Below are 18,107 nucleotides of genomic sequence, written 5' to 3'. Positions count from 1 at the left end.
AATACGCCTAATTTTGTTAATATTTGTTAGTGTTTTAAAAATCTTAGTTCAATTGTTAGCGTGTTAGAATTCTTTACATTTTGTTTTATTTTTGTTAAAATTCTTTTAAATAAATGATTGTGATTTGTTTTTTTTTATTTAAATTCCACTACTGGTCCCTAAGAATAGATAGATTCATAATTCCATACATTATTTTCACCGCTATCTACGTTTTTTTTTTTCAAATCTATTTTTTTGTGACATGGGTGGACCTTCAAGTGGGTGACCTAATGTTAAGTGATCACCACTGCCCACATATATTGACGCAGTAAGAAGTATAAATCATTCCTTACATTGGCAGCACATCGCTAACCTTGGAAATTGAGATGTTGTAACCCTTATTACTGTACGTACATTAACTCAGCTTCCAAACCGAAACGAAATAATATTAAGTATTATAGTTTAAATTTAATATATAATTGTTTGGAATATTATAAATTAGTAATTACTAACTGGTATCTTTGTCCTACTAAGTTACATTGTCTCTGATAGAATAGTAATAAAATATCTGACATTATGCCAGTAGACTATGCGAGAGTGGGGTCTGTGCCGCTGGGCTCAGTACTAATAATCAGTAGGTATACAGTGTAGGTAAATAGTAACTGAACGACATAAAGAACTCAATAGTGATCATACAATAATGAATATAATAGTGGATGATGATGATTTTTTCAAACGACTTATTATCCAAATGACCTTATAATAAAGCATTAAAGTAAAGTAAAAGTAAAGTAACAGCCTGTAAATTTTCCCACTGCTGGCCTAAGGCCTCCTCTCCGTTGGTGGAATGCACATGTGGCAGAATTTCGATGAAATTAGACAAATGCAGGTTTTCTCACGATGTTTCCCTTCACCGCCGAGCATGAGACGAATTATAAACACAATTAAGCACATACATATAGTGGTGCTTGCCTGGGTTTGAAGCCGCAATCATCGGTTAAGATGCAGGCGTTCTAACCACTGAATAAAACATTAACTATTAACAATTGTGTTTTTGTATTATGGAACGGTTAGAATGGTTTCCAATCATACTCATGAAGCTGTCATATTGCCAGGGCGTCCCGATCGCCTGGTGCGGGACTTCCTCGGCCTCGAAGGGTATCGATGGTTTCTGTCGCGGGTACCCAGCAGGCGCGTGCGTCGGCCCTGGAACATACGTTAATTGTTACAGCGTATTTTTTATATCTTTTCCTGATGCTACATTTAAAGCATTTCGTAAATAAAAATTCACAGTTCCCATTAAACGCAACGAACAAAGACTCACTTCGCAACCTCTTTATTGGCGGGTTCTGAGGGTGTCGTTGGTGCGCTCGTCGTTTCAACACCGGTATCGGGTCGCCCACCCCGTGAGCGAAGCTGCGCGCGGGCGAGTTGAAGCTAACGTGCGACGCGAACTGCGTCCCCGGCGTGCCGTGGCTCGCGTGGATGAGGTACAGAATTACGACGGAGACGCTTTTGCATAAGTAGCTCTGTGCTTTCTGAAATAGGAAAAAGGATAAAGTTTTACTTTCAAATTGTATCACGACCATTCATGTCATTTTTTTATCATTATGACTTTAATTTGTTATAGGAATATACTTTTTGTTATACTTTATTCAAGTAGGCTTACACAAGCCTACTTGAATAAAGTATATTTTGATTTTGATTTTATTTGATTTGCTTTGATCTATGCTGAACCGAGTACTGCTATTTGTCTGTAGAAAAATATTTGAGTGAAAACCTTACTTATTGTTATTTTTGAGCTTCATCCTATTATATGTAAAGATAACAACGGTATATATCGGTACTATCTTTATCTGTTTATGTGTACCAGTAGGTAAAGCTATATCGTAAGATATACAGTAAAATAATCTACAAACAATTCAAGTAATTTAAACTTGACACAGAAAACGTACTGTTCCTGAAGTGAGTACGTACGTGGTGAGTCGTTATAATGTTTACTTCCCACGACCTTATTTTAAAGCGTTTAATTATGATTAATATCAGCATTCCCCTGTGATAGAATGATTCGTTAGGGTACTTGATAATGTCGGTTAAAAACTTATGCGAGTACTTTCTCAATCAAATCAAACCAAATGTAGAATTCATTTATAACGACGTCGCTTATAACGACTAACCGTTTTTAGCGTCGATATTGTTTACTCATGTTCGGTTTAATAGTTAGATACTGAGAAAATGTAACCGTTTAGTGCGACTTCGGTTTGAGCGACAAACCGTTTATAGCGACCATTTTTTACGATAATTCGTCCGTTTAAAACGACGCGCCGTGTTTTGTTTCAATTTAGGTAACGAAAGACCAATACCTCGGCCCCCTCACTTTCCCCGCGCGCTTCACCGTTCAATTCTCCTTATTTACGCGCGTAAATCATAGTTAGTGTTTGTCACCTATTACGACAAGTTCATAAATTGCTATAAAATGAGTTCTGTGAAAAGAAAGTGTTTTACAATTGAAGAAAAGAGTGCAATATTACACAGATTAGAAGCTGGTGAATCAAACGCAACCCTCGCAAAGGAATTTGGAGTATCTCATTCTACTATACCAACAATAAAAAAGAATAAATACAAAATCGAGCCGCTATTTAATGCCAATGTTTTAAAATGCAAACGTGTGCGAACTTCCACTCATGAGCAGTTGGATAAAGCATTGTTACAGTGGTTTAAGCTTCAGCGCGACCGGGGAATACCTCTTAATGGACCTCTGCTACAAGAGAAAGCAAATTTTTTTGCTAGGCAGTTAAACATGCAAAATTTCATATGTTCCATGAGTTGGATAAATCGTTTTAAAGTAAGACACAACATCGTCAGTGGAAAGATTGTTGGCGAGTCTTCGTCAGTACAACAGAGTGATGTACACGATTGGTTAGAAAAAGTTTGGCCTACTCTACGTGCTCAATATAGTGATGATGAAATTTTTAATGCAGATGAGACTGGGTTGTTTTATAAATTAACCCCAGACAAGACGTTGAAATTTAAAGGTGAAAAATGTGCAGGAGGAAAATTATCAAAGGAGCGAATAACAGTGATGGTGACAGCCAACATGAGTGGCACAGCTAAAAAAAACTTCTCGTAATCGGGAAATCTCAACGACCCAGATGTTTTAAAAATGTACGGCATTTGCCAGTGGATTATGAGAGCAATCGAAAAGCCTGGATGACTGGTGACATTTTCACCAAATGGACACGCGCATGGGATCGTGAACTTACGAAAAAGAATAAGAAAATCCTGCTGTTGGTTGACAATTGTCCTGCACATCCCCATATTGCAGACTTGAAAAGCATAACCCTAGTGTTTCTACCTCCAAACACGACATCAGTGTTGCAACCCATGGATCAAGGGATCATTCGAGCTTTGAAAGCACATTTTCGTAAAAACCTTGTTTTAAAAATGATCCAGATTCTAGATGGCGGATGCAGTAGTGTTGAGTGCCCGAAGAATTTTGAACTGTTACAAACATGCTGGTTTTGTCCGAAGCAATATAGAATTTACCATAACTTCAGATGATTTTAACGAAGAAGACGACGTACCGCTGAGTATTTGGGCGAAGGCTATTGATAATCATCAGTTACCCATAACAAACGAGGAATTTGAACAATACGCGTGTCGATGATGCTTTCGCCACTTGTGAAGAGCCGTCTGATGAAAACATTGTGGATAATATCATCGCCGACGATGCGAATAGCAAAGATAGCGACGGTGGTGATGACGAATCAGAGTTTTATCCAACCTTGAGTGTATCTGAAGCTCTGAAGGCTGCGGAAACGCTTAATCTTTTTTTTCAGACTAACTTTGATGATGACCATATGAAAACAATGATGTCACAAAATCACAATGCTGTCCGAAGTTCTTACTACCGAACAAAAGTCTGTCAAAAACAAACCCAAATAACAGATTTCCTACGTTAGTGACAGTATTACAGTACATCACGTACCTATGTTTGTAATTTGGTATGTACCACTTATTTGTGTACATATAAGAATAATTAAAATAAACATGTGCAACTGATTCCTACAACATGTTTTATTTACCTAAATAAGAAAATCAAACTTTCGCACTTATAATACATAATTACATACATGTGTAAATATCCGTTTTATACGACATCCGGTTAGTACGACATAATATCGCCGGTCCCTTGAAGGTCGTTATATCAGGATTCTACTGTACTTAATAAAATTTAGAAGCATTACCACTTATGTACTTATCGATTATTAAATTTGAAAACCCGAGAAGAACCGGCGACATAAAGTCAGCGGTTTATTTTCCTGCTTTGTGATTGTTTACATGGTATTTTCAATATATCAAAACATCAGAATTCGATCGCTTCGTTGCCAGGTGTGCCATCGAACATAAACTCTAATATGATAACCTTTTGCGCACAAGCGTTACTTTACAACATTTTTTAATTTGGCGCCATAAGCATTATTTACGCTCTCTGGGATTCTGTTGTAAAACTGTGTTCATTGTCCCACGTATAATTATATGCAGTCGAATATCATGATTACTATACATATTAATTATTTTCTCATAGAACCCTCAATACTTTCCGATAGTCGATACAGATACATCACAGTCACATACATTTCGTAAAAAGACCACGTAAAGTTTTTGCCTGCTTTTCTGTTCATTGTCAGGTCTACATACTTTAGTTTTGGAAAAACATCTTCATATCGATGTTGGTTTGCCGTGCTGGCCCTCGTTGAAGGCGCCGGAATACCTAGTAAAGAAGCAGCTTTGTTGTTTGCTTTGTGTATTACGATTACGACCGAAGGCTTTATGTGGGCAGAATGTATGTTCTGATAATATTAAATACGCTAATAATAACGAATCAATAATACATTACCGAGATGGTATATATGTAAACACATATAGATGATATTGATTAATATATATACGAAAACTGTCACAAAGATACCAGGTATGGGGTTCTGTATTAAGTATTATATTTTACCTACTAAGACGTGCGGTGATTGTCAGCCTCGACACAAATAAAAATTTGAATGTATTTAATTATACGTATATCAATTAAACCCATTTTTATTATAAAGTCGTGTGATTTAGGCCAGAACGGTATTTCAAGGGAGATCAGGACACATGTGCGAGCAAGCAAGTGCGTTCTCATATAAGAACAAGCCATGAATTAACATGCTAGAACAAAGTCAAGTTGCACTGACGTGGGGCACTAGTGCTAGCGTCTTTGTTGTAAGGTCTGTTGAATGTGAACAGTCCTCAGCCGAGGCGCGGGCGCATAGTCTCACGCAGCGGTTGCAACACAATGACGACGGCGTCGTTTGAATTGGGCCTGTATGGCGAAATGATGAGCTATAAAAGCTTAATTGTTGTTCTCTACAATTTGACCATTTTGTGTTTTGATACAACCTCAGAACACTAAGCCTTGACAAGCCTTTTAGTATGAACCATTTAGAAATAACACTAAATAAGGATTTATTTTAAGCAGTAAAATATTTATATGCAAATTTAAGGTTTCTTCAATTTAATTTTATTGCAGATACGACTAACCGTGCAACAACCCATTCAATGAAGTTAATTATTTTATGAAACTTTATACCTTTAAGATATATTGAAATTGATTAAAGTAACGGCTTTGGCGTAGACTGGGAAAGTGTCTGTCCATCAGTGAAGGAAAAAAAGAAATTCGATACATTTGGCCGACGACGATGATGGTATATTAAAATAATATTATTCTAATTGAATGTTTCGCAAAACGTATTCAGTACTCGTACGCAAACAAGTTCTCATAATAACAACATCCATTTATCGCCGTTTACTTTATTTCACATAGTAAACCATTTCTTGTATAAATGCATTTCAGCTTTAATAAATTCGACACACGTGGGAAGAATATTAATGAGATATTTTGATGCATATTGTACGAACTTTTCCATGTATCGCAACCAATGATTTATTGCGTATTAGTTACAGTTAACGATGCGATTACATTATTATTCATACATTTTTTTCGGTCCTGACTACTTATTATAAAGTTGGAACAATCTTACAAATATATTCGGGACATGGCTAAGAATATGACTAATTCCGTAATAATTGGGTATTGAGGGATTGTCTTTGGGAGTGTTATGCTTTACGCAATTACATACCTATTTGATACCGTTGGTTTCGCTTATCTGATAGGAACTCTGTAGGTACTATGTAGATAAATTATCGCTGTTTTAATAAAATGAATACATGCTGTTGCACGCCATTAATAATATAACGAGGAATGGCGTAAATGATGTGATCTAGATCTTTTCCATGTAACTTATTTAATACTGCATTGAGTTTAGAGAATTAGTGAGTCAGTGTGTTGGATGAATGTGGATCAGGGAAGAATTAATTAATATTCTTTTTGAACACTTCTTGCACCTTAAGCATTATAATGTCTAGTGCAGAAGGCCTGTATTTTAATTAATTTCGACAAATATTCACGAGGTTAATAGTATAATACTGCTGTCTGCTAATAAATTTACAACTTGTACTTATTAACTAAACATGATACTATGTATATCTCTGACATAATATGATCTCAACCAAATTGCCAATTACTTTTCAATGGCAACATGACGAAATAAACCAAATATAACCTTCTTGAAGATGTAATAAATAGGTCTCTTAACGATCGAACAGCTCTCATGGAAGCAAGCTCCACTTTAGCTCAAGGTGACGCAGACACTACGATCCGTAACAACGGACTCATCTGTGTATCCGCAACAAAGACGAACAGACAACATTCTTAAAAACATTAAAGTACGCAAATAGATCGTAACTTATCGCTTGAAAAACTTTAATAATAATTTAATTGCATTCATTTAATTTACTTAGATTAAATGAATATCTTATCTTCTGTAGCGGTTTAGAGGTGGCGAACTGCCTTATACACATGGATGATATGCAATATTCTCAAACCTTTCCCTAAAAAATCATTAGAAATTAAAATGAATATGATGTGGTTTCATATGATAAATAATAGTACAGAATACATAAAGATCGAAAATATAAATGAACGCTATAGAACGCATGTAGCTTTCAATCAGAGTTAGCGGGAAAACAGATTTGTAATTGCTTTGTTTAAGGAAAATAAACGGGCAGGTGTAAAAACAACTTTCTGTCTTCTTATAATAATACGAGAACAAAATTATAAGCTACCTCCTTAATCAAGAAGGCTTTCACAAGCACTTTTGTATCGGTATTTCACAGAATTGTAATGAAAATGTACCACCACTTCAGAATAAGTATTCTACTGATGAAAATCGGCATGTTATTCAGTTGTGAGCAAGTAAAAGTCAACAATAGACACCGAATATCTATTAATTAGCGCACTTGTAGAACGACCTCGAGGAGCAACAGTCACGACGGATCTAGAAGAAAGATTTGTTTTAAACTCAAGGCGGTAGGATCGCCGTCATTTGAAGAGACGCTTTTTAGTATAAGTTTAAGTAGATTCAACTGAGAAGAACCGGCAAGAAACTCAGTAGTTATTCTTTTTTAACATTTAAAAAATACAAAGTCATGTTAATTGAATACAATTATTTAAATTAATATATCCTGCTTGGAAGTCAACAGGTATTAACTCCACGCTTTTTTATCATCTATAAAATCTTGTATCGAATAATATGCTTTTTCTATCAATGTATTTTTTACAAACGATTTGAATTTACTAAACGGCAAAGTTAAAAATGTCTGCGGAATTTTATTATAGAAACGGATACCTTGCCCCAAGAAGGATTTATTGACTTTGTGGAGTCGGAAACTTGGCGTTATAAGCTTATCCTTACTCCTAGTGCACATACAATGATTATCACTGATTTTATCAGTGATCAATGTTACTGTGAATATACATAATATTGTTGTAAATATATTGCGACGCAACAGTGAGTATTCCCACTTTCTTAAAAACATCCCGAAGAGAGTCTCTAGCTCCAAGATTATAAATAAACCGGATTGCTCTCTTTTGTAAAATAAAGACAGATTCAATGTCTGCAGCGTTACCCCAAAGTAATATGCCATATGACATAATACTGTGAAAATAACCAAAATAAACTAAACGAGCGGTATCAATATCAGTTAGTTGTCTAACTTTTCTAACCGCGTATGTTGCGGAGCTGAGTCTTCCTGTTAGGGATGCTAAATGAGAAGTCCACTGAAGTTTGGAATTCAATTCTATTCCTAAAAACACCGTAGTATCAGCTACTTCAAGACGGTCACCATTTAAATATATATTATAATTTTGTTTGCTAACATTGGGTAGGGTAAAAACTACACATTTTGTTTTTTGGGCATTCAAAACTAAATTATTTACAGTAAACCAATTGTGTATCTGTGATAATGCACCGTTCACATCGTCATAGTCACTTTTTTCCTGTCAAACTTAAAAATCAGCGAGGTATCGTCAGCAAACAACACTATGTCACAAATACTCTTAACATAGAAAAGAAGATCATTTATATATACTAGGAATAGAAAGGGACCCAAAATTGAACCTTGTGGAACTCCCACTTTTAATGTAGATCCAGAAGACTTTATTCCATTAATGAAAATTTGCTGGATTCTTTGACTTAAATATGAAGCAATGAGATCAAGAGCTTTACCCTTAACACCGTAATATTTGAGCTTATAAAGAAGCGTTTCGTGTTCTACACAACCGAATGCTTTAGATAAATCACAGAATACTCCAATAGCGTTCTGTGATTTCTCCCAAGCAGGTAAATATATTATCATTAATATGTGATGAGTGGCTAATCGACCCATGCGGGCTACAAGGCTCAACCACTAAGTAAAATGTCTCGCCGTCTAAGTACGATTAATACTTACTGTCTGTATAGGTCCGTATGTCGCACGCGGCTAAGTGGACAGAGAGTCACGGCAAATGTCCAAATCGTGAATTTGCGTGTTTAGTTACAGCGTAATCTTACATCCAGCATCAGCCCCATTTTAAATAAATAGGCGACTATTCAGTACAATAGCCACTCTCTTTGAGGGCCGTCTGTTATTTGTATTATTTTGACAATTATTCTTGAAAATCTATTGATTAGATTTTGAAAAAATTTAGCACATTTTTCGAAAGAAAATTGAGGAGGTAATAGTAAACAATAACATCATATAAGAGTTCAATTTAATCAACATTATTAAATTGAGTTTCATTCCGTTGAAAACGTTTTTTTATTTAAAATATTTTGATATTTAAAAAAGATCAAGCTTACATTGATAATAAATTACAACCTGTCTTAAGGAGTGCGTGTAATTAAAACGCCTACTCAGCATTCACAAGAGATCACACACAAAGGACAATCACTTACCAACGTTATCCGAGACTGTGGCGATCGTGCTCGTGGAGTACGAGTATCTACAGATTACCTGCCATAAATCAATCGCAAACGATCGCTGGATGTGTGGTGCCCGCGCCTTGCAAACGTGACTGAAAACAAAGCGCCTCCTAATTACCGATCTACTTGTTGTTACGAATATTGAGTGTTACACCACTTCGCTCTCGAGCTAGGATCGCGAGACGAAACTTTGATTAGGGTGCTCTGCGTAATTTCTGTTCAATAAATTGTGCAATTTAGGCAAGACTGCAACAGATATAATTACATAGAAGACTTTAAATGAAAATCCACAGTCTGCGAGGATTTCTTCCATTATTATTATATAAAACAATATATACATTTCTTTGTATTAAGGTGTTAGTCCTTGAAAGAAGTGTGAATCATTACTCATACTTTCAATGCACCGCTAATCGTTGCATATTTCGAGCAAAAATAAAACGGAGACTGCGACACAAAGAGGTCGCCGAGGAGGTGCGATCGTTGAAGTAAAAACCCCTTACGTCTGAGTAAATTTCACAAATATCATGATTATATCAAATGTTGTCTTAGAATATGAAAGGCAATAATTATATCTCAACGAGGGCAATATTTACGACAGGTTCGCATTTTAATAATGAGTAAGCAAAATGTCTAGCAATCTATATTTTTTCGTTTTCGTAAAATCATCACGCATGATTACAACTAGAGCCAGTCACCGTACTGATGATACTTCGCATTTTCACAATGGTGCTTTAATACAGTGCCTTTTGAAAATTCTTCGTTTCATGAGCAAATTATTTAGCACTTAATGAAGCGCTATAACTCAAAAACGCAGTAAAGGTGTGGTTCAGTTAGTAAGCCACTATACTTAAGTGACCCACCCTAACTAACCGATTCGATCCGTATTGATCTACCCTTTCATAGTACTCGATGTAGACCATGAGCTAAACGTTTTCTAAAATCTTCGTCAGCTCCCTAACCGTAACGGATGTGCGGTGACATCACAACTGGAGCCGTAGGCGACATGAATATATCACGATCTTTTGTCATGTCGACTCGAGCGTGTCACGAGCCATCACGGGATTAAACAAGGACAAAGACTTCTATTTAAGCAGACGATCCGATTTGTTTGATAGCTGCAGTGTCAAGTGTTGCAAGTGCATGTGCAACGACACCGACAAATCGGTCAAGTGCGCGATCCGAAAACACTACAAGACAAACAACTCACATTCAATATTTTATTAAGAAGCCGACGTGATCAGAGCCATGCCCAAGTATATTATTGATACCTATAAAATAAATGCTTAATTGTAAAAAGGATCCGGCACATTCGACGGCACGATCAAACATTTCATTTCGAACTGATGCCAATTCTAAATGAATTGATTACATCAGTAAAGACATCCCAAAAAAAACAAGCAAGTAGTTTTTAATAAAAACGTGATCTGATAGAATATTTGTATTGTTATAGTTAACAGGACGTAATAGAAAGGACTCAATTAAAAACAAGCGCTTTGTGGAGCGCTTAAGGAATAAAGTGTTCAAAATTCACCGAGGCTTCGTTGCAAAGGTTTGGGAGTTTAAGTTTAAGGGATAGTTTAAAAATTTGAGAACCCTTTTTAACAATTTTAGCTTGTAATTTCCCTTCAGAAACACGTTCTATTGTTGACTGAGCCCGCGGCCTTGTACGTTTGAATTTAATAGAAAAATATACAATTGTAGCTTAAGTTACTCCTTATTATATCAGTTATCTGCCAGTGAAAGTCCTGCCAAAATCAGTCCAGCCATTCCAGAGATTAGCTGGAACAAACAGACAGACAGAAAAAATATGTTATTTTAGTACATATGTACCGTGCATACATACATATGCATTAAGTAACTAAGGGCTATTTTAATATTACAAAGAGACACTCCAATTTTATTATATGTATACACAAAATAGATTTCTCAAAACAAGGTCCGTAAAGAGTTCAATAACCTGACTGCATTTATAGTAAAGGTGTAAAAATAATACCAATGAGATAATCTGCTCATTGAGATATAAAGAAAAGCCATACTTGGATGGAAGAAATTACAGCGGGCTCGAATGAAGCCAACTAAAGAGTGACGTAAGAAGTATCTATATTCAGACTATACGATCCAAACAAAAATTAATACAACTCCTATATACGCATACACACAAAACAACTTAAAATCATATTAACATTTTACATTGAAGATTTAATAAGATTTAAACAGGTATAAAACTATATTAAACCACGAACATATTCGTGCAGAGTTAAGTGTTGATGCTAGTATGTGAGTGTACTTAGTAAAATACTCGATTCTATAAAAAAAAATTATTTTGATGATTCATGCGGTGAAACAAATTGTGGTCGAGTTTATGTTGCTATCGAGGCATTCGTTATTGAAATTCTATGTAAATATATGAACAGCAATTTACTAAATTACTTTAGTATTTATTAAATTATATTTATTTGCTTAACAAATTTAAAATAACAGAATAACTGATTTTGATTAAAACTCCGATGTCGTAATCTGCTCGTAAAGCTTGAGTACTTTAAAGTGCGAGTACGAGTATGGCACAGAGTATAATATACGTAGGCCTTTATTTAGTGTTTAGGTAGGCGAAGTGGTCACCGCCACCCTCATTGGCACTGTAGCAGTTATTAAGCATCACTAATGCGTCATCAACCTTGGGACTTAAGACACTAACACTGACTCACTAACCCTTCAAACAAAGCACAACATTTGTAAAGCCTCATAATGTCACCTCATACTTTGATCAACAAGATTCGATAAGCGATAGGGATTTTATGAAACAGGTTGGGATTAATACAGTTGCCATATTAACGAACTGAAAACATAATACGTATTTTTCAATGGTTTGTCGGGCTAAATGTAATTTAAATCGTTTTCTTCAGGAACCACGTGGGTTGTTAAGTTAGCAAGACATTTTATACAAAATTATTATAATTTTATGTAAAATGTATATTTCATATGAATACCGAGTCGAGATGGCCCAGTGGTTAGAACCAGTGCGTCCTCACCGATGATTGCGGGTTCAAACCCAAGGCAAGCACCGCTGATTCATGTGCTTAATTTGTCTTTATAATTCATCTCGTGCTCAGCGGTGAAGGAAAACATCGTGAGGAAACCTGCATTCCACCAACCCGCATTGGAACGGCGTAGTGGAATATGTTCCAAACCTTCTCCTCAAAGGGAGAGGAGGCCTTTAGGCCAGCAGTGGGAATTTACAGGCTGTTGTTGTTGTATATGAATACCGTCAAGGCCAAGTTCACCTGAGTACAACAAGATAATGAGACGGTCCTTTTCTATCATATTATTACAAAAAGCAATGAATAAGCATTTTTATTACATTTTCGCTTCTAATACGTAAGGCCACTTGGCAGTTAATATTTGTAACTAGCGGCGCGTCCCGGTTTAGCACGGTTGGACATACGAGTACGTTTTTTTAAATATTTTAACTGCGACAAGTGGTTTTGGCAGTCCTCTCGTGATGTTAACCTGGCACTGCCTAAGAAATTCTGCAGAGACCGAAACAGATGAAAATCTGAAGGTCAGGACTATACGGCGGATGCATTAATACCTCCCAGCCAAACTCTCGTAATTTTTGTTGAGTGGCTAAAGATGTGTGAGGTCTAGCGTTGTCATGGTGAAAAACCACACCCCTTCTGTTGATCAATTCTGGCCGCTTTCTCTCAATTTCTTGCTTCAATCTCATCAATTGTTCGCAATACAGTTCTGAATCGATGGTCCTGCCGGGCGGTAACAGCTCATAATGAATGATGCCCTTCCAATCCCACCATACACACAGCATTACCTTGTTGCGAGTTAATCCGGGTTTTGCCACAGTCTGTGAAGCTTGACCGGCCTTTGACCACGATCTTTTTCGCACGTTCTTGTCGTATGTGATCCACTTTTCATCACCAGTTATCAGCTTCTTCAAAAATGGTTCGGTTTCATTACGTCGTAATAAAGAATTACAAATGAGTACACGGTTTATTAGGTTTCTTTCAGTGAGTTCATGAGGCACCCATATATCGAGCTTTTTTGTGTACCCAGCTTTATTCAAATGAGTCAAAACCGTTTTGTGGTCAATTGCCAGTTCTTCAGCTACATCGTAACTACTAATATGCTGATCTTGCTCCACTTTTTCAAAAATGGCATCAATTTTGTCCGTAACAGGGCGACCAGAGCGAGATGCATCTTTGATATCAAAATTTCCGGCTTGAAAACGCTTTTAAACCAAACTTGCGGTACTCTCACAGATACTGCATTAGGTCCATAAACATCACAAATTTTTTTCGCGGCTTGAGTTGCATTTTTACCTTTTTTATAGTAAAATTTTAAAATGTATCGAATTTCTTCTTTAGATTCACTCATTTTAACAACAACAAAAACAAATGAAAATCACACAAATTCCTAATTTGAATTTGGAAGTGCCTTCTTTAAAATTAAAACTTTTTAATGATACCAAAACCAGCCAGATACAAATGGTATAGCCAAAGAGATTTTATTACAAGTTCATACATACTATATGCGAAAAAACTTTTTCCCCAACCTAATAGTTATGGAGTTAGTATCGCGAACATACAGACAGACAGACGCGGCCGGGGGACTTGTTTTATAATATGTAGTGATACTGGAAGCTTTTTGTCTACACTTGGGTCTGTTGCATCATTCAACGTTTTACTATTTTGATGGGAGCGGTATCGATGTTTGTTTTTTCAAGCACTCGTTGCCGAGATATCGCAATGTGAATTCGTCTTTCCGCGTATGGAGAGTTGGATATTAAAAAAATATTTTCATTTCTACGCAATATGTAACCTTAGTTGTTTAATGTAAAGAAAGTATATAAACATATAGGAAGTTGATTTTTATATAAGTAGGTATGTATAGTACGACACAACTTAGATGTCGCATCGGCAAAATTCGTAAAACCGATCACATCCGAATTGAGTACGCTATCCCAAATTATCAATATTTATTTCTCATGCGAAAATGATCTTTGTATAAATGCAATAACTTGTAATATCATATGACCTAAAATAATCGTCAATTTGACGCGTCGATTTACATGCACTTGCTTTCTCTGACGCGTGAATCTATAGCGACGAATAGCGTCGAATGGCGCGATAGGGAGCTATTTATATTGGTCGTGTAAATCGGCAGTAATCGGTTTTATTTTCATTCCATTGCATTTTTCTGATGCTACATCTAATTTGTGTCATACTATAAGTGTCACATCGAAAGAAAATGTATATCTAATTCGCAAGGCAATATAATACTCTGGGTCCAACAGATTTAAAATTATGTCTCAAAGTCCAAATCAGATTTCGTTTAGTTGCTAAGGCGTCAAAAAAGCTTAGTTGAGGCTTCTTCTCAATCACTTATCCAGAGATCTCAATTTTATCTCCAAAAGTCTCAATTATAATCAACTGCTTTCCCCAACCCAATTTTTTTTTAGATGTTACCTCCTGTAGGTACCATCGACTTGATCTAATCTAATGATGGATACGACGCGGAATAATGAAAGTGTCTTTAATGGCTATTTTTAAACTTGACAGCCGAGAGCACCGTGGTGGAATATTAACCGAAGGTAACGGAGAGAGGCAGAGCGAGCATCATTGAATTATCTTGTTAATCACAAGTATGTGATTAGCGTTTGCAATGAATCTGAAGCTGAGTCACTAAAACAAACAATCGTGAAAATAACCTTTTCGTATCGGATGAAATTCTCTCTCGAGTCTTCAACAATTAAGTCGTACTTTTGCAGTACGGTAGTGGCTAAATAAATAATAGTGGCTAATTACTCGAATCTCGGCTTATTTTTTACCTGAGTAATTTAAGAGTACATTATACTGATAAGGACTTTTTTTACTATATTATTTATATTTTTCATAGAAGATATATTCGCGTCTATAGAGCCGTCTTCAAAGACAGTCTTCCGGTGCATAATTTGAAATTAAACTCTAGTGGATTTGAATAGACTGCTTAAAGTACCAAAAACTATATGAATATAAAAATACCTACTTTAGATCTAAAAAGTGCGCAAATAATATAAAAAACAAGTACGTATATACTTTCGCTTGAAACAATAGCCATTCGACAATTGGGTTTTTGTGTTTCTTGACGCAAATAAATGACTTAGTATTTAGAAACCATTTAGCACCCTGTGTTTACTCAATGTAACTTTGCCATCACTTCGAGAGTTTGTTATAGCTAAGTATCCGTGTACAAAGAATCTAATTATTTCCGTTTTGGGTGTTTATTCACTGACGATTAATTTAAGTACATAACTTAAAACATACCACGTAGAAAAACATTAACGTACTTGTTGTAGCGTGAATTACTCACAGTGAAAAGTTAATCTTTGAAAATTTCAGCACCTCCTCGCCTACTTCAATGCTTTAAAGAATTAAATTTTAGATAACGAATTAAACAAGTAAGAGCAAACTAAGATATACGTTCCATTTTGAACATGTAATTAAAATACACCATCTTAAAAACATCTTTTTATAATGCTTTTCATCGACTGCTGCGAGAGATGAAAAAGGCCCAAGTACCAAAGAGAAACGATTGTTAAACTGGAGACTCTTAGGTATCTAAAGTTCACATCTCTTTTCGACTTCGTTCGAAGGTGGGTGTTTTTCTCTAATAATATATTTTTTTGTACTTAGATGTAATAGTTTTAGTACTTTAATATTTATTCGCTTGTAAGTCTTTGGTGTTCATATCGAATTGAATTTACTATAAATTGAAAAAAATGTAGCTTTCTCTCTAAGAACTTACTCGTTAAGTGTCTTCGAGTGTTCGCTACTCGTTGAGAATGTCGGACACGATTCGTGGATCGTATGAGCGAAAGCATCTGCAGTGCCCGGGCTCCCTCGAGAGCGCTCCTACACTTTCACCCGGAAAATCTAAATGTCGTTACAGTTTCCTATCGCGTTCGCAGCGTCATGTGTTGTGTTCTACGAAAGAAAAGACATTGTGTCATACCTCATCTAGGTACTTGCCCTACATAAATAAACAACATTATTCTATATAGAGATCTTATAATCTATTTAAATAAGACACATTCTTCGTAGGGCAAAATTGTCATTAAATATTTGTATGTTTATGAATACAGAAGTTCTTCTTCATACACTACCTACACTACCTAAAAACGACACCACCGCCAATCAGATATAGTAATATATAAACTAATAAAGGTAGTTTCATTTAATAACAAAAATATGCTATTTGATTATATAAATTATTTGAGAATGGCTAATATTTTTTATTCCGTTAAAGCGTGTATTTCACAACATATTATGATGCTATAGGAACAGTTACGATTCTATTACGTTTACTGTTTTATATAAGACCATAGAAATTTAACGAAAACTTTAGACGAAATGATTCGTGTGATGCGATTAAAATGGGATTATTTTGATTTTTATTAATTAGTGTCAAGTATTCGCTCATCAGGACAATTGTAAATGACTGCTGGTTTAAGAGTGTGCTAATAAAAAAGTAATAATAGACTGACGATATGGCAAAAAATACTCAGAGTCATTCATACAAATTGAAGAGGAGTTAAACGATTCGAAAGTGACGCGTAGATAGGAATCGTTAAAACAAACATCAACAGAGGCAACAAGCGTAGAACGTCTCGTAGTGAAGTTGAAATAATTGTGTGCGTACTTTAATCGTACCAACTTAAACGGTTTAAACACTATTCAGTGTTAAGCACATAGCATTGTCTTCTGCTGTTAACATTTTAGCTGCCAAACGGAACCCTTGCGAGCGCTTATACCGGGTAAGCCGTTTTCACGGATTTTTTACAGGGAATGTGAGTCAAATATTTATCAGTTACTGAAACAAAAAAAACTGTCAACTTTTATCTATTTTTAGTAAAAATCCTCAATTATCATTACTGATCTTTGACAAATTATTATTTGTAAAAAATGTATGTTTTACAAAAATGTCTACATTTCAGTGAACATTAAATCTTTCGTCGTTTTTCTGTAAACACTTCATAAACGAGCAAATTACTTTCTCTAGAATGCTTTTATAAAAAAAATTATTCATATATTTTTTAATATAAATTTATATGAATAATTTAAGATATAATTTAAGATCCAAACTCAACCTACTGTCAGTCATTATATAATTACATCGTTAACGGAATTCTAACTGCGGTTTAATTAAGTCTTCGATTTTAACGCTTATTAAACTTTTCTACTATAAGAAAAATATTTTTTAAAACAATATGATAACATCACATCAGATGCTTTATATCGATTAGCTTGCCTGTAGCAGTTGTGCGTATACACGTATACTCAGTTACACACACACACAAGCTGACAGTAACTGAGAAGCTGCAATTGAAATAAGCGCTCTTAAGGTAAAAATGTGATTATTATGCAAGATTAAACGTCACTAATCTATTAGTAGACCCTCCAAGAAACAATAGTCGTTAAATATTAGCAAGTTCATATTGTAGGCTTACCTGAATATAGTTTGATAGGGTAGGTGTCATTAAACATATTAATTGACATGAATAAATTTATAGTATGTAACCTCAGGCATTAAATGACCTATGACGGTCATTTTGTTACAAACTTTCCAGTCGTTGCATTCGCTAGGAACTAATCACTTAGTTATTGTATATCGTAGCCAGGGCAGATGTAACTCAATCTTGTAAGACTTGTTTGTATCTTAACTGTTGAAACTCAGTCCGTT

The 18,107-nt window shown here is 35.4% G+C and overlaps 1 protein-coding gene across 1 annotated transcript in view; it reads right to left on the bottom strand.

Annotated features, from left to right (window-relative positions):
- The window catches only part of LOC124544426, a 33,711-nt gene that overhangs the window by 6,908 nt on the left and 8,696 nt on the right, over window positions 1-18,107 (bottom strand). The window contains exons 2-3 of the mRNA XM_047122962.1: window positions 1,304-1,517; window positions 1,072-1,185 (exon numbers count right to left, since the gene is read on the bottom strand). Of these exons, the coding sequence (XP_046978918.1) occupies window positions 1,072-1,185; window positions 1,304-1,517 (328 nt within the window). The remainder of the gene's footprint in view (window positions 1-1,071; window positions 1,186-1,303; window positions 1,518-18,107) is intronic.

Source organism: Vanessa cardui, chromosome 4 (assembly GCF_905220365.1).
Source record: "Vanessa cardui chromosome 4, ilVanCard2.1, whole genome shotgun sequence".
Lineage (NCBI taxonomy): Eukaryota > Metazoa > Arthropoda > Insecta > Lepidoptera > Nymphalidae > Vanessa > Vanessa cardui.
Note: the sequence above shows the minus strand (reverse complement) of the source record. Positions and strands in the feature narration are given on the sequence as shown.